Genomic DNA, 27,015 nt, shown 5'->3' on the forward strand with positions numbered 1-27,015 from the left:
ATCTATTTTTAACATATTGCAGGAGTCGTTTTCTGTTATATTGTCCGTTTTAGCTTCAGAAATGCGTGAGTATCCCACGTTCTTATAGGTGTGCCTGACAGACTGAACTCAGGGTAAAAATGACGTCAACCTCAACGGGAACGCGCCCAGCGAAGCCTTGGACACATGCGGGAACGCGCCCATCTGACAGAGACAACGCCCCTTGATGTGCGCTTCTCCGCGTGGCGCCTGTCTCCTTGGCAACACGCTGTCGACACCTTCTCAGGTGGCGCTCACCCGCACCTGTCCAGGCGCCTCCGCTGATTGGTTTCCGGTTGCAGCAGTCAGGTGAGGCGGAAGTGAAAAGAGGAGAAGAGAGCCTCGCGCAGTTCAGCTCGTCGGCAGGTAAACAAGCAGAGAAAGGAGAGAAAGAAGGAAAAGTAAGTTAAAGCTGAAAGAAAGTTTTTAACTTCTGTCTGTGCTGCTGTTTCCGGTTCGTGTTCCGGTTCGATTTGTTCCACGAGCCTCCAGCCGCGCGAGTTAAAGCAGACTTAGTTTGTCTCATTTCCTGGGTGACATTCAGCCTGGTGCTCCAACTGGGCTCCACCTGGGCTCCACCTGCTGCTCGACCTGGGCTCCAGCTGGGCTCCACCTGGTGCTGCACCTGGGCTCCACCTGGTGCTCCACCTGGTGCTGCACCTGGGCTGCACCTGGTGCTCCAGCTGGGCTCCACCTGGGCTCCACCTGGTGCTCCAGCTGGGCTCCACCTGGTGCTCCACCTGGTGCTCCAGCTGGGCTCCACCTGGGCTCCACCTGCTGCTCCAGCTGGGCTCCACCTGGGCTCCACCTGGTGCTGCACCTGGTGCTGCACCTGGGCTCCACCTGGTGCTCCACCTGGTGCTGCACCTGGTGCTCCAGCTGGGCTCCACCTGGGCTCCACCTGGTGCTGCACCTGGGCTCCACCTGGTGCTGCACCTGGGCTCCACCTGGGCTCCACCTGGGCTCCACCTGGTGCTGCACCTGGGCTCAGTGAAACGTTCACGTGAACCCGTTCGTATCAGGGAAATCTTTCAGATGTTTTGGTTTGATTTTTGAATATTTCTGCATCAGAACTTTTGGGGGTTTTCTTCCTTTTGTTTATAAAAGATGACGCAGTCTCCTCCGAGTTTACTTTGTGCGTGTGCGCGCGTGCAGAAGCAACCAGATAAACGCGTGAAGGAGGAGCACGCGCCGCGTTTGCAGCGGGAATACTGCGGTTCCGACGGGTTTAGCTGGTTGTTCTGATGGGTTTCACCTGCTTTTTTAGGACTTTGAGGAGTTCTGCTCATAGAACTAGATTATTTTTGCTTAAAAAAAGAACATTTGAACAACGCCATGATGGTTTGTGCATAGCTGTCGCCATGACGACGCTCCGGCATATTAATGAACTCTTATTAGCTGTTCTTTGCTCTGATTGAGCTTCGAGCTGCAGTTCATTAATCGGTCGTTTGGCGGGAAACTGGCCCGGGCTAACATTTGAAGACGTTGTCATGGTAACCCAGATGCACTGCCGCCAAACTGCTGGATTAAGTATGTTGTGATTGGAATAAATTGGATGTAATTAAAGTGGCTTCATGAGCTAATGAGCGAGTCACAGCTCTGATCCAAAGTCTTTGAAGCTCTGAAATGATAAAACCGAACACTAAAGGCTCAAAGACCAACAGGAAGTCTTTATTTGTGTTTCGAACCTCCACAAACACCAAAAGGACTTCCTGTAATGAAGCTGAAATGATTTGAACAGCTTCAGCCTTCTGTAACTATCAGACAGTCACTGGTGACTCTGAGAGTCCAACAGAACCGTTATGGGACTAAAGAACAACACAACCTCAGCCTTTGAGGTAATAAAACCTCATTTTTATATAAAAGCAGCGTCTCAAAAGGCCTCCGGTACCAACAAGTCTCCTGACGGGCCCACGGGCCCTGTTAGAGGGAGAGCTGGTTCTGACGGGCTCTGTTAGAGGGAGAGCTGGTTCTGACGGACCCTGTTAGAGGGAGAGCTGGTTCTGACGGGCCCTGTTGGAGGGAGAGCCGGGCCTGAGGGGCCCTGTTACAGGGAGAGCTGCTTCTGACGGACCCTGTTAGAGGGAGAGCTGGTTCTGACGGGCCCTGTTAGAGGGAGAGCTGGTTCTGACGGGCCCTGTTAGAGGGAGAGCTGGTTCTGACGGGCCCTGTTAGAGGGAGAGATGGTTCTGACGGGCCCTGTTAGAGGGAGAGCTGGTTCTGACGGACCCTGTTAGAGGGAGAGCTGGTTCTGACGGGCCCTGTTAGAGGAAGAGCTGGTTCTGACGGGCCCTGTTAGAGGGAGAGATGGTTCTGACGGGCCCTGTTAGAGGGAGAGCTGGTTCTGACGGACCCTGTTAGAGGGAGAGCTGGTTCTGACGGGCCCTGTTAGAGGAAGAGCTGGTTCTGACGGGCCCTGTTAGAGGGAGAGCTGGTTCTGACGGGCCCTGTTAGAGGGAGAGCTGGTTCTGACGGGCCCTGTTAGAGGGAGAGCTGGTTCTGACGGGCCCTGTTAGAGGGAGAGCTGGTTCTGACGGGCCCTGTTAGAGGGAGAGCTGGTTCTGACGGGCCCTGTTAGAGGGAGAGCTGGTTCTGACGGGCTCTGTTACAGGGAGAGATGGTTCTGACGGGCCCTGTTAGAGGGAGAGCTGGTTCTGACGGGCCCTGTTAGAGGGAGAGCTGGTTCTGACGGGCCCTGTTACAGGGAGAGATGGTTCTGACGGACCCTGTTAGAGGGAGAGCTGGTTCTGACGGACCCTGTTAGAGGGAGAGCTGGTTCTGACGGGCCCTGTTAGAGGGAGAGCTGGTTCTGACGGACCCTGTTAGAGGGAGAGCTGGTTCTGACGGACCCTGTTAGAGGGAGAGCTGGTTCTGACGGGCCCTGTTACAGGGAGAGCTGGTTCTGACGGGCCCTGTTAGAGGGAGAGCTGGTTCTGACGGACCCTGTTTGAACATCCCTGTTGAGTCAAACGGGTCCGACAGCTCTGCCGCAGACCGATGGTACTCTGCAGGAAGAAGTTCTGGCCTGAAGACTTCGCCGTGACCACGGTGACCAGCGCGGTGCTTTCAGGAGAGCCTCCAGCCGGGGGCGGGGCCTCCTACAGGGGGCGGGGCCTCGCAGAGGGGGCGGGGCCAGCACGGAGCTGTGGCGCCCGGGCTGCCTCAGCGGTTGGGAATGTGCTGCTGCAGCAGGAGGCGTGCTGGTATGTCGGCAGACTGGCTGCTGACTCAGACAGAATCACTCTGACTTTATCTTAAAAACTCCTCAAAGGTTCTGGAAAAGCAGCATCATTTAGCTCTGCTTTCCCTGCAGCATGAAGCCCACGAACCCAGTCAGAACGAACCCAAACTGCGGCGCACTTTGTTCTGACCGCGTCAGTCGGGGGTTTCCGCTCTGCCACAGACGCAGATCAGCTGGAATCAAACCGACGCACAGCTGCTGACGAGGCGAAAGCTTTCAGGGTGTGTGAATGAGCCGCTGATGCCTTCAAAGACCTCTGTAATTTCCATGTTCACAGTGAATAACCCCATTCCGTCCAACCTGAAGTCTGAGGCGAAGAAGGCCGCCAAGATCCTGCGGGAGTTCACCGAGATCACCAACAGGTTTGGACCCGACAAACTCATCCCTGGTAACGGCACGCAGACAGGCGTCTTTCTGCTGGAGCGGTGCGTGTGAAGTGTGGCGCTCCTAAACGTGCGCACGTGCATCTTTGTGTCTCACAGCTCATGTCATAGCGAAGGCCGAGGGTCTCGCCATCATCTCCGTCATCAAGGCCGGCTTCATGATCACAGCCAGAGGAGGAAGTGGAGTCGTCATCGCCAGACTGGCAGACCGACGTAAGGCCGCCGTCTTCTCCGTGCACGGCGGGTCCGAGGGGAGCAGAACCTTCCCTCGGGCCCGCCTTCTCCGTGCACGGCGGGTCCGATGGGAGCAGAACCTTCCCTCGGGCCCGTCTTCTCCGTGCACGGCGGGTCCGATGGGAGCAGAACCTTCCCTCGGGCCCGTCTTCTCCGTGCACGGCGGGTCCGAGGGGAGCAGAACCTTCCCTCGGGCCCGTCTTCTCCGTGCACGGCGGGTCCGATGGGAGCAGAACCTTCCCTCGGGCCGTCTTCTCCGTGCACGGCGGGTCCGATGGGAGCAGAACCTTCCCTCGGGCCCGTCTTCTCCGTGCACGGCGGGTCCGAGGGGAGCAGAACCTTCCCTCGGGCCCGTCTTCTCCGTGCACGGCGGGTCCGAGGGGAGCAGAACCTTCCCTCGGGCCCGTCTTCTCCGTGCACGGCGGGTCCGAGGGGCGCAGAACCTTCCCTCGGGCCCGTCTTCTCCGTGCACGGCGGGTCCGAGGGGCGCAGAACCTTCCCTCGGGCCCGTCTTCTCCGTGCACGGCGGGCCCGAGGGGAGCAGAACCTTCCCTCGGGCCCGTCTTCTCCGTGCACGGCGGGTCCGAGGGGAGCAGAACCTTCCCTCGGGCCCGTCTCCTCCGTGCACGGCGGGTCCGAGGGGCGCAGAACCTTCCCTCGGGCCCGTCTTCTCCGTGCACGGCGGGTCCGATGGGAGCAGAACCTTCCCTCGGGCCCGTCTTCTCCGTGCACGGCGGGTCCGATGGGAGCAGAACCTTCCCTCGGGCCCGTCTTCTCCGTGCACGGCGGGTCCAATGGGAGCAGAACCTTCCCTCGGGCCCGTCTTCTCCGTGCACGGCGGGTCCGATGGGAGCAGAACCTTCCCTCGGGCCCGTCTCCTCCGTGCACGGCGGGTCCGATGGGAGCAGAACCTTCCCTCGGGCCCGTCTCCTCCGTGCACGGCGGGTCCGAGGGGAGCAGAACCTTCCCTCGGGCCCGTCTTCTCCGTGCACGGCGGGTCCCATGGGAGCAGAACCTTCCCTCGGGCCCGTCTTCTCCGTGCACGGCGGGTCCGAGGGGCGCAGAACCTTCCCTCGGGCCCGTCTTCTCCGTGCACGGCGGGTCCGAGGGGAGCAGAACCTTCCCTCGGGCCCGTCTTCTCCGTGCACGGCGGGTCCGAGGGGAGCAGAACCTTCCCTCGGGCCCGTCTTCTCCGTGCACGGCGGGTCCGAGGGGAGCAGAACCTTCCCTCGGGCCCGTCTTCTTTACTCCTTTTGTCCTGGTTGGGGTTGGAAGGGCACAAACCTCTTTATCCTGAGCTGGACTGTGGGCGGTGAGGTCCAGCTTCGGCTCAAACGCACACAGAACCTGCAGCATGGCAGCCGATCCATGTCAGAACCTAAGCGTTCTGGTCCAGATCGTCTCTGTGGATCCCTCAGGATCAATTTATGGGCTCTTTTCTTGTGGATTCTGATGATAAAAATAGTTTGTAACAGTCCAGCTGTTATCGGCAGCCTGAGGTTATGCAGTTTAAATTGTCGGCGTGCATTTCCTCCTGGAACCAGAAAGCTGAACCGGGTTTCACTCTGTGGCAGGTTGGTCTGCACCTTCAGCCATTGGTATCGCTGGTCTGGGCGGAGGCTTTGAGATCGGAGTGGAGGTAAGTCCTAATGAGTGCAGATCAGGGATTGGCTAACACTGTTTCGGAGGTTGGGAGCTGTCTTTGAACGCACCACGCTGTCTCCAGGTGTCGGACCTGGTGATCATCCTGAACCAACGCAGGGCGATCGAGGCGTTCACCAAGGGTGGGAACCTGACGCTGGGAGGAAACTGCACGGTCGCTGTGGGACCGATGGGCAGGTGAGCACCTGTCTGTCTGTCTGCCTGTCTGTCTGCTGTGGGACCGATGGGCAGGTGAGCGTCTGCCTGCCTGCCTCTCTCCCTACCTGTCTGCTTGCCTACCTGTCTCCCTGTCTGTCTGCCTGCCTGTCTGCCTGCCTGCCTGTCTGTCTGTCTGTCTCCCTGCCTCCCTACCTGTCTGCTTGCCTACCTGTCTCCCTGTCTGTCTGCCTGTCTGTCTCCCTGCCTCCCTACCTGTCTGTCTGCCTGTTAATTGCTCCTAATGTTTACAGTTCACGTAAATTACAGCTTTGCCTCTAATTCTGCCTGCTGGAAATTTACGAGCTGTTTAATGACGGTTGGTGTTTTGATGCCTGAAGCTAACGGATCCTGAGGCAGCATCAGCTGCCATTTACGACTGTCGGGTTCATCTTCCAGCAAGGAGGTCCATTTAGTCTCGGGGCAGCTTGACGGGCTGTGGCACGCATGTGTGGGCGGGGCCTAACGTAAGCCGTGGGCGGGGCCTAACGTAAGCCGTGGGCGGGGCCTAACTTAAGCCGTGGGCGGGGCCTAACTTAAGCCGTGGGCGGGGCCTAACTTAAGCCGTGGGCGGGGCCTAACTTAAGCCGGGGTCGGTCCGTGTTGCAGACGGGGAGCCGAGGGTCCTGCTCTGGATTCACAGCCTGTTGGTGCAGAAATTATGACTGAATAAAACACATTATTACTGAAAACGGTGTGAAGCAGTGAGCCTGGGGCTCATTTGGGGAATATTTCCACGTAGCTTTGAGCTTCTTTAGCCTCTTTGCTTCTTCCTGCTGCATCTCTTCAGTTGTCTGGTGTCTGTTTTTAGCCGTTTGGTTTATATCTGGCCGTTTCGCCACCTCTTCCCGGTGTTTTGCCTCCATCTTGCACATCTCTCTGGGTTTTTTGGCATCTTTTCTTTGAGTTTGCAGCTGCCTCCTGAACTCTTTGTGTTTGTCAGGAACGTGGAGGCTGACGTTGCTCTGCGCAGCCCGGCAGCCGTCTTCACCTACTGCAGGTCCAGAGGTTTGTTTGCAGGGATTTCTCTGGAGGGATCCTATCTGATAGAACGCAAGGAAACCAACCGCAAGTATGGAAAAGTACAAGTGCCCCAGCTCCATGTCTGAATTACATGTCACTTGTCTTTAAACGAGTGCTTCCTTTGCAGGTTTTACTCCAGAGATATTCGGGCGTCGGCCATTTTGAATGGCGATGTGGAGCCTCCATCAGAGTGCGATGACCTCTACCACATCCTCGAAGTCTACACTGAAGCGTACACCACCGACTGGACCAGCAAGAACATGCGTGTGAAGGTGCAGTGAAGCTGCAGTGAAGCTGCTGTGAGGGCGCAGTGAAGCTGCTGTGAGGGCGCAGTGAAGCTGCTGTGAGGGCGCAGTGAAGCTGCTGTGAGGGCGCAGTGAAGCTGCAGTGAAGCTGCAGTGAAGCTGCAGTGAAGCTGCAGTGAAGCTGCAGTGAAGCTGCTGTGAAGCTGCTGTGAGGGCGCAGTGAAGCTGCTGTGAGGGCGCAGTGAAGCTGCTGTGAGGGCGCAGTGAAGCTGCTGTGAGGGCGCAGTGAAGCTGCAGTGAAGGCGCAGTGAAGCTGCAGTGAAGGCGCAGTGAAGCTGCAGTGAAGCTGCAGTGAAGGCGCAGTGAAGCTGCTGTGAGGGCGCAGTGAAGCTGCTGTGAGGGCGCAGTGAAGCTGCTGTGAGGGCGCAGTGAAGCTGCTGTGAGGGCGCAGTGAAGCTGCTGTGAGGGCGCAGTGAAGCTGCTGTGAGGGCGCAGTGAAGCTGCTGTGAGGGCGCAGTGAAGCTGCAGTGAAGCTGCTGTGAAGCTGCAGTGAAGGCGCAGTGAAGCTGCAGTGAAGGCGCAGTGAAGCTGCTGTGAAGCTGCTGTGAAGCTGCAGTGAAGGCGCAGTGAAGCTGCAGTGAAGCTGCAGTGAAGGCGCAGTGAAGGCGCAGTGAAGCTGCAGTGAAGGCACAGTGAAGCTGCTGTGAAGCTGCAGTGAAGGCGCAGTGAAGCTGCAGTGAAGGCGCAGTGAAGCTGCTGTGAGGGCGCAGTGAAGCTGCTGTGAAGCTGCAGTGAGGGCGCAGTGAAGCTGCAGTGAGGGCGCAGTGAAGCTGCTGTGAGGGCGCAGTGAAGCTGCAGTGAGGGCGCAGTGAAGCTGCAGTGAGGGCGCAGTGAAGCTGCAGTGAGGGCGCAGTGAAGCTGCAGTGAGGGCGCAGTGAAGCTGCAGTGAGGGCGCAGTGAAGCTGCAGTGAGGGCGCAGTGAAGCTGCAGTGAGGGCGCAGTGAAGCTGCAGTGAGGGCGCAGTGAGGGCGCTGTGAAGCTGCTGTGAAGCTGCTGTGAAGCTGCTGTGAAGCTGCAGTGAAGCTGCAGTGAAGCTGCTGTGAAGCTGCTGTGAAGGCGCAGTGAAGCTGCAGTGAAGCTGCAGTGAAGCTGCAGTGAAGCCGCAGTGAAGCCGCAGTGAAGCCGCAGTGAGGGCGCAGTGAAGCTGCAGTGAGGGCGCAGTGAAGCTGCAGTGAGGGCGCAGTGAAGCTGCAGTGAGGGCGCAGTGAAGCTGCAGTGAGGGCGCAGTGAAGCTGCAGTGAGGGCGCAGTGAAGCTGCAGTGAGGGCGCAGTGAAGCTGCAGTGAGGGCGCAGTGAAGCTGCAGTGAGGGCGCAGTGAAGCTGCAGTGAGGGCGCAGTGAAGCTGCAGTGAGGGCGCAGTGAGGGCGCTGTGAAGCTGCTGTGAAGCTGCTGTGAAGCTGCTGTGAAGCTGCAGTGAAGCTGCAGTGAAGCTGCTGTGAAGCTGCTGTGAAGGCGCAGTGAAGCTGCAGTGAAGCTGCAGTGAAGCTGCAGTGAAGCCGCAGTGAAGCCGCAGTGAAGGCGCAGTGAAGGCGCAGTGAAGCTGCTGTGAAGCTGCAGTGAAGCTGCAGTGAAGCTGCTGTGAAGCTGCAGTGAAGGCGCAGTGAAGCTGCAGTGAAGCTGCAGTGAGGGTGCAGTGAAGCTGCTGTGAGGGCGCAGTGAAGCTGCTGTGAGGGCGCAGTGAAGCTGCAGTGAGGGCGCAGTGAAGCTGCTGTGAGGGCGCAGTGAAGCTGCAGTGAGGGCGCAGTGAAGCTGCAGTGAGGGCGCAGTGAAGCTGCAGTGAGGGCGCAGTGAAGCTGCAGTGAGGGCGCAGTGAAGCTGCAGTGAGGGCGCAGTGAAGCTGCAGTGAGGGCGCAGTGAAGCTGCAGTGAGGGCGCAGTGAAGCTGCAGTGAGGGCGCAGTGAAGCTGCAGTGAGGGCGCAGTGAAGCTGCAGTGAGGGCGCAGTGAAGCTGCAGTGAAGCTGCTGTGAGGGCGCAGTGAAGCTGCTGTGAGGGCGCAGTGAAGCTGCAGTGAAGCTGCAGTGAAGCTGCAGTGAAGCTGCAGTGAAGCTGCTGTGAAGCTGCAGTGAAGGCGCAGTGAAGCTGCAGTGAAGGCGCAGTGAAGCTGCTGTGAAGCTGCAGTGAAGGCGCAGTGAAGCTGCAGTGAAGCTGCAGTGAAGGCGCAGTGAAGCTGCAGTGAAGGCACAGTGAAGCTGCTGTGAAGCTGCAGTGAAGGCGCAGTGAAGCTGCAGTGAAGGCGCAGTGAAGCTCCTGTGAAGCTGCAGTGAGGGCGCAGTGAAGCTGCAGTGAGGGCGCAGTGAAGCTGCAGTGAGGGCGCAGTGAAGCTGCTGTGAGGGCGCAGTGAAGCTGCAGTGAGGGCGCAGTGAAGCTGCAGTGAGGGCGCAGTGAAGCTGCAGTGAGGGCGCAGTGAAGCTGCAGTGAGGGCGCAGTGAAGCTGCAGTGAGGGCGCAGTGAGGGCGCAGTGAAGCTGCAGTGAGGGCGCAGTGAAGCTGCAGTGAGGGCGCAGTGAAGCTGCAGTGAGGGCGCTGTGAAGCTGCTGTGAAGCTGCAGTGAAGCTGCAGTGAAGCTGCTGTGAAGCTGCAGTGAAGGCGCAGTGAAGCTGCAGTGAAGCTGCAGTGAAGCCGCAGTGAAGCCGCAGTGAAGCTGCAGTGAAGCCGCTGTGAAGCTGCAGTGAAGCCGCTGTGAAGGCGCAGTGAAGCTGCAGTGAAGCTGCTGTGAAGCTGCTGTGAAGCTGCTGTGAAGCTGCTGTGAAGCTGCTGTGAAGCTGCAGTGAGGGCGCAGTGAAGCTGCAGTGAAGCTGCTGTGAAGCTGCTGTGAAGCTGCTGTGAAGCTGCAGTGAAGCTGCAGTGAAGGCGCAGTGAAGCTGCTGTGAAGCTGCAGTGAAGCTGCAGTGAAGGAGCTGTGGCCGTTTCAGTGTCAGGACTCTACGGTCAGCTAGCTGCTTTGTAGCAACATTTGAAGGCGCTTTGACCCTGATGTGAGAAAAGCTTCAGCGACTTCGAGGTCCTCTTGTATTTTTATTGGCTCAGATCTTTCACTCTTTCTTTTGGTTTTGAATCCCTTCGCTCTCTGCCTCCTGCGTCATGAGGACCAGAACTTCGTCAGCTGATCCGTTCTGCTCCCATGAGCTGGTGTCTGATATCTGAGCTAGCATCAAGCTGCAACAACATCAGGCTAAACTCAAATGAAAGAGACGTTTTTAGTCTTATTCTATCCTTTTTTTGGTCATTTTGTGTCCCTTAATGATACATTTATGACAGTTATGTATCTCTTTGATATTATTTGACACGATTCTGTTGACTTTTAGTAATTTTGTGTCCCTTATGTGATTGTTTCACATCATTTTCTTCCTTCTTTTAGTACTTTTCATCCTTTAATGCCGTATTGTTTTATATGTTTTATCAAAGCTGCAGCTGTTTGTATTAGTTTGGCATCACTTTGTGTTTTCCATCCCTTGGTGATCGTCCCTGTCCTCTTTTTTTGTTCTCCTCATTTTGCTTCCCCTTTTTGTTTGATAACTCAGTCAGAACACAGGGGTTCACTTACTTTTCCATTCAGTTTTGAATGAAACGTTTGCAAACGGTAACTGCTCGTTTTCCTGAAGGCCATCAGAGCTCCGATCCAGATGTTTAATCTGTGGTGTTTACATCTGTGTCTGCAGTCGTCGGCTCCATCCAGACCTCCGGTTCCACCTCAGCAGAGAGCGCAAAGCAGCTGCCAGCAGCCGGCGGCCGATGCCGGTAACTCAGGACACACAGCTGCTGGTTGTGTGTTTGTTGTGTTTTTTTGTTTGTTTTGTTGTTTGCTTGTTGTTTTTGTTTGTTTGTTGCTTGTTTTTTGTTGTGTGTTTTTGTTTGTTTGCTTGTTTTTGTTGTGTGTTTTTTGTTTGTTTGTTGTTTTTGTTTGTTTGTTTTTGTTTGTTTGTTTGTTGTGTGTTTGCCTGTTGTGTGTTTTGTTGTTTGCTTGTTTTTGTTTGTTGTGTTTGTTTGCTTGTTTTTGTTTGTTTGTTTTTGTTTGTTTGTTTGTTGTTTGCTTGTTGTTTTTGTTTGTTGTGTGTAATTCGTGTGTTTGTTTGTGAACAGGAAGAAAAAACGCTCTCTACCCGAGCGTCTCCATCTATAAGTCTGACACCTCAGGTGAGCTTTGTGTTCTTGTTTTTCAGCCCTGATTTCTTTTCTGAACACATTTTCTCGGGACTGTTTCGAGGGTTCAGACTTGGTTTTTGGATCCAAAGTTTAGGGACAAATTTCGAAGAATAAACATGTGTAACAGGACCTGTTATCGGCCTGCGACCTTGTCTGAGCAGCAGGGATCAACGCATCGAGCGATTTATTATCCTGCTGTTCTGTGTTTGCACAGTAATGTGGGGCCTCAGCCGCCTGCTGGGAACAATGAACATGTCCTTGTGGGGGAAATAATTCAGTTTTAGGTCAAATAAAAAGCTTGAAGCCAGAGAAAGGTCGTCCAGGATATTAATTTAAAATAAGGTGATGTTTTGTGGAGAAATGGAAAAACACTTGAGCTGAGGTCACAGCTCCCTCTAGTGGTCACAGCAGCGCCCTACAGCGGCTGTGTCGTGCATTAAAGGGTTATTAACTTAGTTATTAACTTAGTAATTAACTTAGTTATTAGCTTAGTTTCAGACATGCATTTATAACTGAGGTAAAGAGGGGACTGAACAAGAAAACTGTGGTGCCTTTAAAAAAAATAACCGTTTTATTTCCCAAGCAACCCAACAAACGAATGATAAGATTTATTAAAGGAATGAATTAATGATCTGTTCCTCTCTCTTTTGCTTTCTTTGCTTTGATGTTTCATTGTTTGAATGTTTCCACCAGTAACAGAATATTTCCATCCTCTGATTCCCTTCTTTTTCTGCTCAGAACACAAACCTCTGGGATGTAAAACTCTTTTTGTTGAGCTGGAACCTGATTTATTGTTTGACAGAAAAAGTTCTGAATTCATTTCTTCACCTGATGTTTTCTCGGTTTCAGGTCAGTTTGTCTCCAGAAGTTCTCAGAGCAACGGTACGAATGTTTCCCGTGACGTTTGTCCACGAATGGCTGTTAAAAACCTTCCTTTGTGTGCGACTGAAAGCTGTTTTTAGATGTTTCCACCAAATGTTTTTCATGGCGAAACAAAGACGGTGAAACTGCAAAATGCCTCTTTATTTCTCTGCAGGTGCGGCGCCTTCGGTGGGCGGGGCCAGCGGCCAGCTGGTCGTCACAGCGACCCATCCGTTCACCGGACAGCAGCCTGGAGACCTGAGCTTCGCACCCGGTGACCGGATCACCGTCGTCACCAAAACGGAGTCCCAGTACGACTGGTGGGAGGGGAAACTGGAAGATGGGCGGGTCGGGATATTTCCCGCCAACTTCGTCACTTACTGACGCCACCCGGTGGTCTGATGGGGCGCTGCGCCTCACATCCGGGACGTTTGAGTCCAGGGGATAAATCTCCACCGGTTTGGGGTAATTCTTGAGTTCTGAGTCGGAATCAATGACACGTTTATTATTTGAAATGAGCACATCTTTCTTTAAATTTGAGTTAGCAGTGATTTTAATGTTTTTGGGAACATTTAATGACATCAGAGCTCTCCGGGAATCTGACAGACTAAAGGGTTTTTGCAGATTGGACTTTATTGAACAGTTTTCTGGGAATAATTGTGCAATTTGGTGCAAAGTTGAAAAAAAATTAGCTTTTCTTTAAGAACAGCTGAACTTTAAAGTAAAGGAAACATTCACTGACTATCAGAAACGTTTTCACCATGTTTTGAGTGGTTTTTATGATGAATCTGATGCTAACGGGACGCTCCCATCGGAGCTTGGCCTCCTCAGACTTCTGCATATCGTTAGCAGAGGAAGTCTGGATGAAAACCATAAAGCTTGATAAACCTTCGATTTGAACTGGCTCCAGTGGCTTTATGCTCGAAGTTAGTTGCCTGAACTGTTTTAGGAGATAATACAACACTGAAAAGGTTGAAAGTTTTGAATAAATAAATGATATATTCAGAACTTTTGACCAGATGGACACAATTAAACTGATTAGGTTTGAGTTCAGGGATCTTTGGTTAACCTCTTTCCTGTCTTCCTCCACATCAACACTCACAAAGAAGACTTTTATTTCTTTATTTGCACCAAAATGAAAACTCAGATGATTTGAAACACTTTGATTCACTAAGTGGGTAAACGTATTTAGCGGGAATTAATTTTTCTCCACTGTTGGCTCATATTAGGTGTTTTTAAGCTTCAGTTCTGGGATCTGTTACACTTCTTCTCTGCTGTAGGTGGGCATTTGTTTGGTACAACAGTTGATATTATAACTTTTAAGGTTCTGTCAGATGTTTTTATATTAAAACATGAATAAATCAAATTTCTAAGAATCTCACTTTTTTTTTTTTTATGCTTATTTTGTCAAATTATTCAAAGAAATGCTTCAGTAAGTCTTATGAAATGAAGATAAAAACAAAGTAGAAATTCATGCAAAAAATAGTTTAATCAAGGAACAAAATCTGAATTTATTTAATTTTTTTAACAGTAAATTTGACTGAATTATGTGTCGGTTATAAAAATATTTATAAAGCATCATGTAACAAACTGATCTGGTATCAGACATGTCAGCGTTTAAAGGTGCAGTTCCATGTTTGTCCTGCAGAGGGAGCTGCAGGAGTTAAATCTGGCCTGACTGGAACAAAAACAGATTAAATTCATATTTATACAACATTATTGAAGCAGTGTGGGATCATCTGACAGAGAACGGAACAAAAGGCAGCCCACATCCAAAGAAGAGCTTTGGGATGTCCTTCAAGAAGCCTGGAGAACTATTCCTGAAGACTCCTTAAAGAAATGACAGAAAGCTTGTCTCAGAGGGTTCAGGCTGTGCTGGAGGATAAAGGAGCTTTACTGCACGTTTCTTCTGTTTTCCTGACAACAAACCAAGAAATGAGGCGCTCAGACCCAGTTGCACAGTCCTGTTATCAGCAGATTAATGAAAAGGAGTCTCTTTGCTGCCGGTCCGTCTTCACACTGAAACTCCACTTTGTCCTCAGCCCAGAAGATGTGAGGATGCACTGACGCTGTCCCCATCGTACAGGTCTGTTAGCGCTGCTCTGATTAGCATCTGTGGGCGGATTGGAGGGGCAGATCACACCAGTTTGAAGCTGTTTTAACTTCATCTTTGTGCCCACCTCACTGTGCTTCGGCGGCTTGACTCGAGTGTTTCATCGCACTCTGGACTGGTGTGGTTGGATTAAACTGAGCTCTGCTCTGGCTGCAGCGCCTCTGAAACTGAGCTAACAAACAAAGACTGTTCAATGGTCCTTTCAGCAGAGGCTGCTCTGATAAATGGGGACCAGAGGGTGCTTTTCAGGTCATTTATTCTCGCAGTGATAAAAACACGGTTCTCACAGACTGAAACGCTGTCCTCTGTGGCCTCAGAAATCCTCCAGCATCCTCAGAGCTGCAGAATCTGCGCCTCTTTGGTCTGATTTAAAGGGGAACAGTGAAGGAACGCTTCAGAGAAACGGCGTGTTGGACGCGTTGTCCTTCTCTGGAGGCAGCGTCTCGGCTTTCTTCACCTCGCTGCTCGCTGGCTTCCTGAAACCACATCCCAGCACGGATTAAAACAACAACTCCAGTTCTTTGGCTGGTGATTGTGGAGCAGGAAAAGCTCAAATCTGAACTGAAATGGGATCTGTGGCGTTCTCACCGTGGCCCCCAGAAGTGGGTGGGTGGGCGGAGCGCCGGCTGCCTGTTGCAGTCCTCCAGCGAGTCGGGAAGCGGCACGCTGCTGGTTTCTGGCAGCAGCATGCACAGGCTGCAGCCTACCATCGGCCCGCTGCTGTACACCACCATAGCAGCCAATGAGATCGCTCCGTCGGGGCTGGAGGGCACGAAGGTTGTGACCAGACACCCGAGCCGGAAGGACAGGTTGACCAGAGAGATGCAGCGCTGTCTGGAATTCAGTTACATTCTGTCACTGCAGCCATGAAGCGGAAAAGGCCTTTAAACGCGTGTCGTACCTGACGCCGGTGGGGAACAGCTCGATGCTGTACAGGATGGAGATAAAGATGGCCGCCAGGATGCAGAGCTTCCCCAGCAGAGCCAGACTCATCACCAGCATGGGCTCACCTGCAGATCACCCCAGAAAACACTGAGCTGCTGAACAATGAAGGCTTAAAAACAGACAGTTCTGCAGCTTTCAAATGTTCAAGACTTTTTCTGACGGGAAACAAAAGAACATTTCACCAAAGTTAAATGAAGTCGAACATAAAGCCCTCTTTATCTCAGCATCTGAACAGTTCAAACAGCTCAGATCAGTTGGGAACCGTCGATTGGACCGTACGGGTCTTTCATCCTGGCTGACTGGATCCCAGGCGCTGAGGATCCATCGAGGAAGCGCTCAGGACCAAACCCACATAACGCCTCATTCACAGAAAGCCTTCGGGTTCATTCATTCACAGAAAGCCTTCAGGTTCATTCATTCACAGAAAGCCTTCAGGTTCATTCATTCACAGAAAGCCTTCAGGTTCATTCATTCACAGAAAGCCTTCAGGTTCATTCATTCACAGAAAGCCTTCGGGTTCATTCATTCACAGAAAGCCTTCAGGTTCATTCATTCACAGAAAGCCTTCAGGTTCATTCATTCACAGAAAGCCTTCAGGTTCATTCATTCACAGAAAGCCTTCAGGTTCATTCATTCACAGAAAGCCTTCGGGTTCATTCATTCACAGAAAGCCTTCAGGTTCGTTCATTCACAGAAAGCCTTCAGGTTCATTCACTCACAGAAAGCCTTCAGGTTCAGTTCTGCAGTCCGTGAAGCAGCACCGCTCGGTCCCGCTCACTGTTGAACGGGTCAGAACCAAGCCGTGCATGTTTCTGCTCCTCCTCCAGGTGGGAGCAGTCCACCGGTGATCCAGCCTCCCAGGATGTCTGAACACTTTAAAGCCGCTCCTGTCCCTTTAAGACCCACCTCAGACACTGATTGGCCGGCTTTGGGAGGCATCTGAGGCTGGATCTGTTCTGTCTGAACTTCTCAGCAGAAAGTGTGTTCAGACCAACCTTAAACCCGAGCTTTTACCAAAGAAACATGTCACATCTACTCATAGATCTCATAAGAAGAGGAGCATGAAACGTCTTTTAGTGGATTCTCATCATGCTGATACGTTTGCTGTGATATTAAAAGCTAGTTTTATTGAGCACGTTTCTTAGTATTCTGTGGAAGTGGCCTTTCCTCTGCTCACCGTTGTATCTGGACAGCAGTAATGACAGGAAGCAGGCCGCGCCGCTCAGGAACAGAGCCAGCATGCTGATTGGCCGACGTCCCAGACCAATCAGCGGGACGAGCAGGCAGGGAGCCTCTGATAGGCCGGAGAAGAACTGGGCGGCGTAGACCCCCACGCCAAACGAGCCGATGTTCATGCAGATCCCGTAATACGTCAAGGCTGAAGCAGCACTGTGGGACGAGAGGACAAAGCCTTATTTCAGCGAGTTACAGCGGAAACATCAGAGCTTAAAACATGGCTGCCTCCCGCTGTCCTGCGCGTGGACTGAAGTTTATGAAAATAAAAAAGAGTGAAATGAGCTGTAAACGAGGAAATATGTTCTCCTGGTGCCTTTTACACCCTGATTCCAGTAAATGCAGCTTCACTCCATGTTATTCCAGCAGCTCAAAGTCTTGAATGAGGTCATTTCATTCACCTCTGGGATTCAAACCCCTGCTCAGTCCTGGAAAATGACCCAAAATTAACTTTGTACCCAAAGGAAACAGGTTTTTTTAGCTGAAAAACAGTGAGATCACCGTCTGATGCCTCATTAAATCCAAATCTTATCATAGTACCTCAAAAAACTGGATATTTTACACAGGTTTTTCTCAGATAACCTTCTGTTCAGAGACCTTTGGGAACAATATGTCACATTTCATGGATAAAAGCTTATTTAATCTGTGAAAAGAAGATTAAACAATCAGGTTTTAGTTGTTTTTAGCCAGATCTCACAGTAAACGTTCCCTTTGGGAACAATACGTCACATTTCATGGATAAAAGCTTATTTAATCTGTGAAATGATGATTAAACAATCAGGTTTTAGTTGTTTTTAGTCAGATCTCGCAGTAAAAAACTAAGTTGACGACCTGCTTATTGCACACTGGTAAACAGACTGGCTTCAGCAGTGAAATGTGTCGTCAGATCATGTGTAAAGGGGGCGGACTTCCTTAAGACCAGCGAGCTCCTATTGGCTCAACTGAGCTGTCAATCAAAAGCCAGGAAGACCAGCTCCATTTTGAATTTCTGGTTCAAAGCAAAGTAAAGTAAGAAAGGAGAGCACATGTAAGACTGGCTGGATAATTCTGATGATTTGTTGTTTTAATAAATCAAACATTTAACCCAAGTGGATTTCCTGCTGGTTTTTGTTGAGATATCAGCATTTCCCTGAATAACGGGAGGTTTAATTGGTGATTTTCCTTAGTTCTGACTGACCGTACATGTGGTGATATTCACACTGGTTACAGGTGACTCTTTGACTTTTGTCCCTTTTACTGCACTTGAATCAACTTCAGGTTCAAACCCAGAGAGAAACGTCACAAGAACATTGAGTTTTGGGATGAAAATGTGGAGGTTATTTATTCTGATTACCTGTAATCACACATGACAACAGATAAAACCCACTGTGAGAGGAACCTGAAGAATCCCGCTGGGTATTCTGTGGCTGGATATGTTGTAGCATGTGTTCTGCTGCGTATCTCAGCTCCATACGTTCATCTTCCTGACTGATTATCAGCGAATGATAATGCCTAAGGTCAACGACTCAATAAAACATTCCGAAAATGTAGTAAAGAACGTGTATTGATCACTAATTTTAATTGAGCCAGTTAATTGAGACCCTGCTTAATACTAATAAGAGGAAAAAAATAGCAATTTAATTGACCTAAATTTGTTTTTGCAAAAGTTAGGACAGTTTCGTGAGAATCACCCATCAAGGACTGATTCTTCGCAGCTTGTTTGTAGCCGACTCCAACATGTTAGATCTCAGGTGTGGAAGAACCGGGGAGCTGCTCTGGAGGTGGGGGGCAGCTCATACCTGAAGGTTTCTCTGGGTTTTGTACTTTCCTGTTTTTAATCGAGTCTTTTTCTTATTTTCATTCTTTCATCATGTGTGACTTTGTTCTGGTCCACTTCCCCGGTGCTGCTGTTCTCTAATCCCTTCACCGCAGTCTTTAAGCTCTCTGGCTTCTCTCAGTCTGGTCAGTTCAGCCTTTTGCTGCACAGTTTAGTGTTTGGTAATTAATCCGGTTCTGTCCTCCTTCCTCCTGCCGGTCCATGTCTGCCTTTGGATCCTCTCACCAGCTTTCACCCACCCTGACGCCTGAATCCTCTGATCAGAACAAGCTGCTGAACTCCCTGGTCACAGGTTACTGCTTTAAAACTGTTACAATCTCTCTTAAGAAGTTCCTAAAACTAGAGGCAGCTGAGTTGGGGAAAACATGATAAAATAAATAAATGTTTGACCTATTCATAAGAGTTCAGGTGTCCTCACTTCTCTGCTTTGTCAACAGAACAGATGTTATATCTGCATATCGGTGCAGTGAGAGGAGATTGTGCCGTTCCTCTCTGGAAAAGTTCACGGGTTTGCATTCTCTGGAAAAGCTGCAGAACCAGGAAACTCAGAACTGGATACTGAACAAATACTCTGCTCTGGAAACACATTCCTTCCACCTGCAGCCAGTTTTTTATTTCTAGGAAATTTACTTTCCTTGAATAATCTTTCATTCTGTTTTCAGTGACTGTGTGAGATCGACTGTTGGCCTTCAGGCTAACTGCAGCGTTTACAGTTCATTAATGAGCTCGGTCCCCGTCAAATAAACGATGAAATAAGAAAATAAGCAGGTAATAAGCAGGTAATAAGCAGGTAAACAACACACATGTGACCTCCTGAAGTGTGGAAGCAGCTGAGCAGCCAGACACTCCCCATCAGTCAGGAGGAACTACGCTGTTATTCCCACATTTAGAAACAATCTTAATCATGTGGGTAATTAATTAAAACACCTGAAAGCATCAACAGGATTTAATCCAAGCTGCAAACAAACCAAATAACTGGTACCTGTCCGCTGGTGCCCTGCCTCTCGCCCAATGGCGGCTGGGATAGGCTCCAGCCTGCAGAAAATGGATGGAGGCTGAGGCCAAAGCTCATGATTAGATGCCACTAAGTGCCAAACAGCACCACCTGATGTTAGAAAAGTGGAGGCTTGATCATACTGTGGTGCTCATAATGGCATTTAATAGATCCAGGTGGTGCTAAACAGTCGCCCGGTGGGCTTTAAATGGTGTTTCAATAGAAGAAGAAGGAGGAGATAACAAATGTTTTCCCTGTTCTGGCTTCACTTGTTTAATATTGGAGCTTTTTATGAAAAGATTGTCCTATTTCGTGAGCTATATTTTGATTTATTTTTTCATTTGTGTCATAAACATTTCACTTCCCATCATATTCTTGTGTTCATGCTGTACTTTTCCTCTAACGAGGGGTTAAAAATTGTCTTTTTTGTTGAAGTATGCCTGAGTATCGCAGCCGTTAAATTCACACATTAGTAACCTGCTGTTTCCGAGCTGCCAGAACCGGGCGTATCGCCCTCTGAGCACGTGCACTACCTCAGATAGCTCATGATGAACAGCCGCAGCAGGATGGTCGGGTGCCTCAGGTGGCCGATGTCACTTGGGGCGGGGTCCACAGGTGTTTCTATCTGAGCCTCGGTGGCTTTCTGCAGGTCAGACCAGGCCGAGTCCAGCAGCTGCACACAAACACAGGCTCTAACTCCTTTATTAATGTTTGCACACATTCGCTCGGTGGATGATTAAAGGCCCAGTCTACTGTTAATCTGCTTTGCTACGTGTTTTTACCTGGTCCAGACACTGTTTATCTGCAGAGCTGTTGCCGCGGTAACGCTCCAGAACATCCATCCTCTTCCGTAACAGCAGCCAGCGAGGAGACTCTGGGATGGAGCTTCAGAGGCAGAGAAAAACAAATCCTCCTTTTAACATATGCGAGCAACACATGACGGAAGGTGGGCGGCGGGCGGCGTGCGTACAGGTACAGCGGCAGGCACACGAGCTGCGGCAGAGCCAGCGTCAGGTGAAGGTGCCTCCAGGTGGGGCTGAGCCAGGCCAGAGGAGCCCCGCCCATCGTCCCCAGGCTGAAGCAGAAAGGCAAGAAGGCCGGCGGCCAGAGCCGAGCGGCGGGGAGCGTCCACTCCACAGCTGCAACGCAGAGACACAACCGTGGAACATCAGGCACACTCAGCGGGGTCAGAGGTCAGGAGGCCATGCTGCTTTTTATCAGCTGTGTTTGTGAGCGTCCAGCTGAGAACAAGCAACACTCACCGTGCAGCCGGCTGCAGCTCCCTGAGGTCTAACAGCCAACTGTTTCTAACTGTTTAAAACTGTTTCCAACTGTTTCGAACTGTTTCCAACTGTTTAAAACCGTTTAAAACGGTTTAACACTGTTTAACACTGTTTCAAACTGTTTCAAATTGTTTAAAACCGTTTAAAACGGTTTCAAACTGTTTCCAACTGTTTCTAACTGTTTCCAACTGTTTCCAACTGTTTCCAACTGTTTCCAACTGTTTCCAACTGTTTAAAACCGTTTAAAACGGTTTCAAACCGTTTCAAAGTGTTTAACACTGTTTCAAACTGTTTCAAACTGTTTAAAACGGTTTAACACTGTTTAACACTGTTTAACACTGTTTCAAACTGTTTAAAACCGTTTAAAACCGTTTCCAACTGTTTCCAACTGTTTCCAACTGTTTAAAACCGTTTAAAACCGTTTCCAACTGTTTCTAACTGTTTAAAACCGTTTAAAACGGTTTCAAACTGTTTGTTTAACACTGTTTCAAACTGTTTCAAACGGTTTAAAACCGTTTAAAACCGTTTAACACTGTTTATAACTGTTTAAAACTGTTTCCAACTGTTTAAAAGCAGCCGAGTCACGTGAAAAGGAAGCAAACCCTCTTTCAATTCTAACATATCATAGAACAATAATGTGATTAAATCTCATCTAAAAATGGGGTAAATCCAACCTCAGATGAATAACAACACATGACATTATTTATTGAACCACAACTGACACAGAACACAGAAGCAGTGTGTGAGAAAGTAAGTGAACCCCATGTGAACTGCTTCCACAGGAACTAAGAGGGTAAGAAGCAGCCAGGAGCTGCTGATCAATGCTCTGATTAACTGATCATCAGTCAGTGTGAGCAGCTCTATAAAAGCAGGAGTTCTGTCAGTGTAACACGATGCCAAGGAGGAAAGACATCAGCAATGATCTCAGAGAAGCAGCTGCTGCTGCCCATCAGTCTGGGAAGGGTTATAAGGCCATTTCCAGACTATCTGGAGTCCATCGTTCTACAGAGAGAAAGATTATTCACAAGTGGAAAACATTCAGGACAGCTGTCAATCTTCCCAGGAGTGGACGTCCCAGCAAGTTCACCCCAAGGTGAAGAAGCCCAGAGCTACATCTCAGACTCTACAGGCCTCAGTTAGCATGTTAAAGGTTAAAGGTCATACATCTCAGACTCTACAGGCCTCAGTTAGCATGCTAAAGGTTAAAGGTCACCCCAAGGTGAAAAAGCCCAGAGCTACATCTCAGACTCTACAGGCCTCAGTTAGCATGTTAAAGGTTTAAGGTCACCCCAAGGTGAAAAAGCCCAGAGCTACATCTCAGACTCTACAGGCCTCAGTTAGCATGCTAAAGGTTTAAGGTCACCCCAAGGTGAAAAAGCCCAGAGCTACATCTCAGACTCTCCAGGCCTCAGTTAGCATGTTAAAGGTTAAAGGTCATGACAGCACAGTTAGAAAAAGACTGAACAAGGATGGCTTGTTTGGAAGGGCTGCAGGAGAAAGCCTCTTCTCTCTAAAAAGAACATGGCAGCACAGCTTAGGTTTGCAAAGCTGCATCTGAACAAAGCTCAAGACTTCTGGAACAAAGTCCTTTGGACAGACCAGAGCAAAGTGGAGATGTTTGGTCCTAATGCACAGCAGCACGTTTGGAGGAAACCAAACACAGCATATCAGCACAAACACCTCATACCAGCTGTCAAGCACGGTGGTGGAGGGCTGATGATCTGGGCTGGTTCTGCAGCCACAGGACCTGGGCACCTTGCAGTCATTGAGTCCACCATGAACTCCTCTGGATACCAAAGTATTCTAGAGTCAGATGTGAGGCCATCTGTCCCACAGCTAAAGCTGGGCTGAAACTGGCTCATCAACAGGACAAAGATCCCAAACACAGCAGCAGATCTACAGCAGAATGTGTGAAAAAGAAAAGAATCAAGGTGTTGCAATGGTCCAGTCAGAGTCCAGACCTCAGCCTGACTGAGATGCTGTGGTGGGACCTTAAGAGAGCTGTGCAGAAACCAAAGCTGCAAACCTCAAAGAGCTGAAGCAGCGCTGGAGAGAAGAGGGCCGAGATTCCTCCAGAACCAGGAGAGAGACTGATAACGTCCCACAGGAAACCATCACTGCAGCTCACTGCTGCTGAAGCTGCTGGATCAGGGGTTCACTTAGTTTTACTCACTGCTGCTGAAGCTGCTGGATCAGGGGTTCACTTAGTTTTACTCACTGCTGCTGAAGCTGCTGGATCAGGGGTTCACTTAGTTTTACTCACTGCTGCTGAAGCTGCTGGATCAGGGGTTCACTTAGTTTTACTCACTGCTGCTGAAGCTGCTGGATCAGGGGTTCACTTAGTTTTACTCACTGCTTCTGTTTTTTTGCGCTGTGTGGTTGTTCATCTGAGGCTGGACTTACCTTGTTTTTAACACCGAGTAAAGTTTTATTCTTTTGTTTTATTCTGTTCTGACGGTAAAAGAAATGAAATAATAGCTCATATGATCAATGGTTTGATTCTTCTTCTATTGACCAGAAACCTCCAGTTAAGGTCTAAAGTCAGTGGCTTACAGAGAACTGGTCTTCTGGCCAGTGGCAGGTCAATAAGTGTCAACTTGACTGAGGTTGAACATATTTCAGAGCAGAGGTGTTACTGCTGTTCAATAACATCTGGAAAGAAGTAAAACACATGGTGATAAATCAGCCTGTTAGATAAAAGAAATCTAATCTGGTCCAACAAAAGCAGTTTAGAAAGTACAAGATTTACTTTCTTTTTGCTATCAAGATAAAAAGAATCAGATGTAAATGAATATTTTTTTATTTTTGAGGTTGAACTTAAAAAAAGAACACATTTAAAAATAGTTTTCCTCATTTTTTCAACCAGTTAACTGATTATTCAACAGATCACAGGAACGTGTGGACTAACAGGCTGATGGAGGCGTGGTCTAACAGGCTGATGGAGGCGTGGTCTAACAGGCTGATGGAGGCGTGGTCTAACAGGCTGATGGAGGCGTGGTCTAACAGGCGGATGTGGGCGTGGTCTAACAGGCGGATGGAGGCGTGGTCTAACAGGCTGATGGGGGCGTGGTCTAACAGGCTGATGGGGGCGTGGTCTAACAGGCTGATGGGGGCGTGGTCTAACAGGCTGATGGAGGCGTGGTCTAACAGGCTGATGGGGGCGTGGTCTAACAGGCTGATGGAGGCGTGGTCTAACAGGCGGATGGGGGCGTGGTCTAACAGGCTGATGGGGGCGTGGTCTAACAGGCTGATGGAGGCGTGGTCTAACAGGCGGATGGGGGCGTGGTCTAACAGGCGGATGGAGGCGTGGTCTAACAGGCGGATGGAGGCGTGGTCTAACAGGCGGATGGAGGCGTGGTCTAACAGGCTGATGGAGGCGTGGTCTAACAGGCTGATGGGGGCGTGGTCTAACAGGCTGATGGGGGCGTGGTCTAACAGGCTGATGGAGGCGTGGTCTAACAGGCTGATGGAGGCGTGGTCTAACAGGCTGATGGAGGCGTGGTCTAACAGGCTGATGGAGGCGTGGTCTAACAGGCTGATGGAGGCGTGGTCTAACAGGCTGATGGGGGCGTGGTCTAACAGGCTGATGGGGGCGTGGTCTAACAGGCTGATGGAGGCGTGGTCTAACAGGCTGATGGGGGCGTGGTCTAACAGGCTGATGGAGGCGTGGAAACGTGTGGACATGATGCTGGGATAAGGTCTTACCGAGGCTGAAGGCGCAGATGTTGATGCAGCAGCTGCAAACCGCCGTCAGGCAGCGGATGGCGAGGAAGAGGTGCGGCTGAGGAAGGACAGCGGGCACGAGGCCGCATATGGCGTGCAGGAACACACACACCAGCAGCACCGGACGCTTGCCGTACCTGCACAGAAAGCACTGATCAGGCACCTGTTCGCTGCTGGAGCAGGAAACGCTGAAGGCTTCAGGTGTGTCGTACCGGTCCGATATGGCTCCTCCCACCAGAGATCCCAGCAGCAGACCTGTCATGTAGACGGTCTGACCGTAAGACAGCCAGTCGGTCCAACCACACACTGACTGACACACAGAAACACATCGACATGTTACTAATCTCACTGCAAACAAGCCTCCAGACAACATGCTGACGTTACAAAAGACAGAAGGCATGGAGATTTCCCCTCAGTTAGGTGTGAAAAACCTGAAAATGTTCAGTTTGTGTCGCTGTAAAACAGTGAAGAGGCTGTACTGGGATCAGTTAAAGCTCCTTTATCCTCCAGCACAGCCTGAACCCTCTGAGACCAGCTTTCTGTCATTTCTTTAAGGAGTCTTCAGGAATAGTTCTCCAGGCTTCTTGAAGGACATCCCAAAGCTCTTCTTTGGATGTGGGCTGCCTTTTGTTCCGTTCTCTGTCAGATGATCCCACACTGCTTCAATAATGTTGAGGTCTGGGCTCTGGGGAGGATTCATCCCTCCATAAGACCTGTTGCCACTGATTTTCAGTCCACTTCTTGTGTCATTTGGCACAGCTCAGCCTTTTCTCCCTGTTTCCCTTCCTTAAGAACGGCTTCTTGACAGCCACCCTTCCATGGAGACCATTTCTGATGAGGCTTGGGCCAACAGTAGATGGATCAGCTGAAGGTCCAGATGCATCTCTCAGGTCCTGTCAGGTCACAGCTGGATTTTTTCCTCTTTCTTAAGGACATCACTTTCAGATCCTGTTCATCTGCTGGAGATTGTTTTTTAGGCCTGACACTTCTTCTTTTGTCCTCCACTTGTCCAGTTTCCTCAAATGTTTTAAGGACACACTGCACACCATGCTGAGATATGCCAAGTTTTCAGCTAATAGCTCTTTGGGAATCACCTTGTTGCTGCAGAAATCCTATTTTCTGTCTGTCAAACTGTGTTTTCTTTGCTGTTTTTCATAGATGCAGCTAAAGAAATGGGAACAAATGATGTGTCTTTGTGACAAAGTGCCTAAAGATCCAGTTTAAAATGGCTTCTTTGCTAAGTTGTCTGTTCTGTGTCGACACAACACTGGTTCATCCCTTGAGTTAGGAGCCTTTTTCCTGCCTGAATGGGTCAAAGGTCAGAGATAAGTGGCTGAACAAAGAAAAAACACTGAAAATGCTCAGGAACAAGGACTGAAAATGAGGGAAAAAGCAGAAAATGTCCAAAGAAAAACTGTGAAAGAGCTTCAGAAAGCTGCAGAACTATTGATCAGGACACTTTAAAGTTTACAGAAAGCTGCAGAACTGTTGATCAGGACACTTTAAAGGTTACAGAAAGCTGCAGAACTGTTGATCAGGACACTTTAAAGGTCACAGAAAGCTGCAGAACTGTTGATCAGGACACTTTAAAGGTTACAGAAAGCTGCAGAACTGTTGATCAGGACACTTTAAAGGTTTCAGAAAGATGCAGAACTATTGATCAGGACACTTTAAAGGTTTCAGAAAGCTGCAGAACTATTGATCAGGACACTTTAAAGGTTTCAGAAAGCTGCAGAACTGTTGATCAGGACACTTTAAAGGTTTCAGAAAGCTGCAGAACTATTGATCAGGACACTTTAAAGGTTTCAGAAAGCTGCAGAACTATTGATCAGGACACTTTAAAGGTTTCAGAAAGCTGCAGAACTGTTGATCAGGACACTTTAAAGGTTACAGAAAGCTGCAGAACTATTGATCAGGACACTTTAAAGGTTTCAGGAAAGTCTGGCAGAAAATGTAAGGTGTGGATCAACACTTTGGTAAAACAGGGCTAAACTCAGCTGCCGGGTAAGAGAGCTGCTTCTGTACAGCATGTTATTTAGTTCCTGGAAATCCTGGGCGGGGGTGGGGGGGCTGCAGTGTGTTCAGAGCTGCCTGCCAAGTTTTAGACACATATTTAACACTAAAATGTCCAGATTTAACTTTATTGTTTTGCAGAAATAGTTCATTGACAGCCTCAGGTTGCTCATTAACGCTATGTTAATATGTCCACTCTGTTACGTAACGTGCTCTGCAGGCACATGTGAGACAGCCGCAGCCCCTTCTTTTCTCCTATCTGCAGATATTCTGTCAGTGTTTACTTGTTAAGTCACAAATCATCCGTGAGGACTTCCTGCAGCTAAAGTCAATCAGGTGTTCGTGCTCTATAGTCAAAGTCTTCTTGTAAGAGGGATAAGATGATTAAACACTGGATTCAGACTTTCACCGACCAGCTGCTGCAGCTCAGATGTGTGTGGATAAAAACACAGATACTGAGCTGAATAAATCTGAAATGTTTCCATACACATTCATTAATTTAAGTAATTTCCACTAACTTCTCGGGTCGCTGTGTCCGTCCTCCAATCAGCTTCGCCCTCTGACTCTCTGCATTCGGTTGCCACATTCCACGCCCAGAAGCGGTTCCGTTGTCATGGTGACACGTTTCAGCAGCAACGGCCGCCGTGAAGATGTCGAGGAAAAACAAGAAAGAAGTAAAGAAGAAGACGAGGGAGAGACGCAAGTAGACGGAGAGCTGCAGCGGGGACATCACAGCCTTTCTCCTGCCGGCCAGACCCACGTGACTTCCCGCCCGGTTTCCCACAACAATCAGAGTCTTCCAAAGTTTTCAGGAGCTTCGGGCCGCCTGCC

General features: G+C 50.0%; 2 protein-coding genes across 2 annotated transcripts; one reads left to right on the forward strand and one right to left on the reverse strand.

The window, feature by feature from the left end:
- Positions 1 to 338: 338 nt before the first annotated feature.
- sh3yl1 (SH3 and SYLF domain containing 1) lies at positions 339 to 12,577 on the forward strand. The gene is made up of 11 exons (XM_072379392.1): positions 339 to 419; positions 3,537 to 3,647; positions 3,742 to 3,855; positions 5,451 to 5,515; positions 5,603 to 5,715; positions 6,677 to 6,805; positions 6,884 to 7,028; positions 10,720 to 10,798; positions 11,141 to 11,194; positions 12,053 to 12,085; positions 12,240 to 12,577. Coding segments are annotated over exons 1-11 (1,053 nt in total). The 5' UTR covers positions 339 to 418; the 3' UTR covers positions 12,449 to 12,577.
- A 1,000-nt stretch (positions 12,578 to 13,577) lies between these two features.
- On the reverse strand, positions 13,578 to 26,747 carry LOC140285855 (solute carrier family 22 member 13). The gene is made up of 10 exons (XM_072379140.1): positions 26,703 to 26,747; positions 24,384 to 24,481; positions 24,154 to 24,308; positions 20,136 to 20,304; positions 19,948 to 20,050; positions 19,699 to 19,838; positions 16,300 to 16,511; positions 15,079 to 15,187; positions 14,766 to 15,011; positions 13,578 to 14,653 (listed from the first exon to the last, which is right to left on the reverse strand). The coding sequence occupies exons 2-10, from the start codon at positions 24,431 to 24,433 to the stop codon at positions 14,572 to 14,574; spliced, it is 1,266 nt and encodes a 421-aa protein (XP_072235241.1). The 5' UTR covers positions 24,434 to 24,481; positions 26,703 to 26,747; the 3' UTR covers positions 13,578 to 14,571.
- Between the last annotated feature and the right edge of the window lie 268 nt (positions 26,748 to 27,015).

Source organism: Leuresthes tenuis, unplaced genomic scaffold, assembly GCF_036924035.1.
Source record: "Leuresthes tenuis unplaced genomic scaffold, fLeuTen1.0.hap1 SCAF_1, whole genome shotgun sequence".
Taxonomy (NCBI): Eukaryota; Metazoa; Chordata; class Actinopteri; order Atheriniformes; family Atherinopsidae; genus Leuresthes; species Leuresthes tenuis.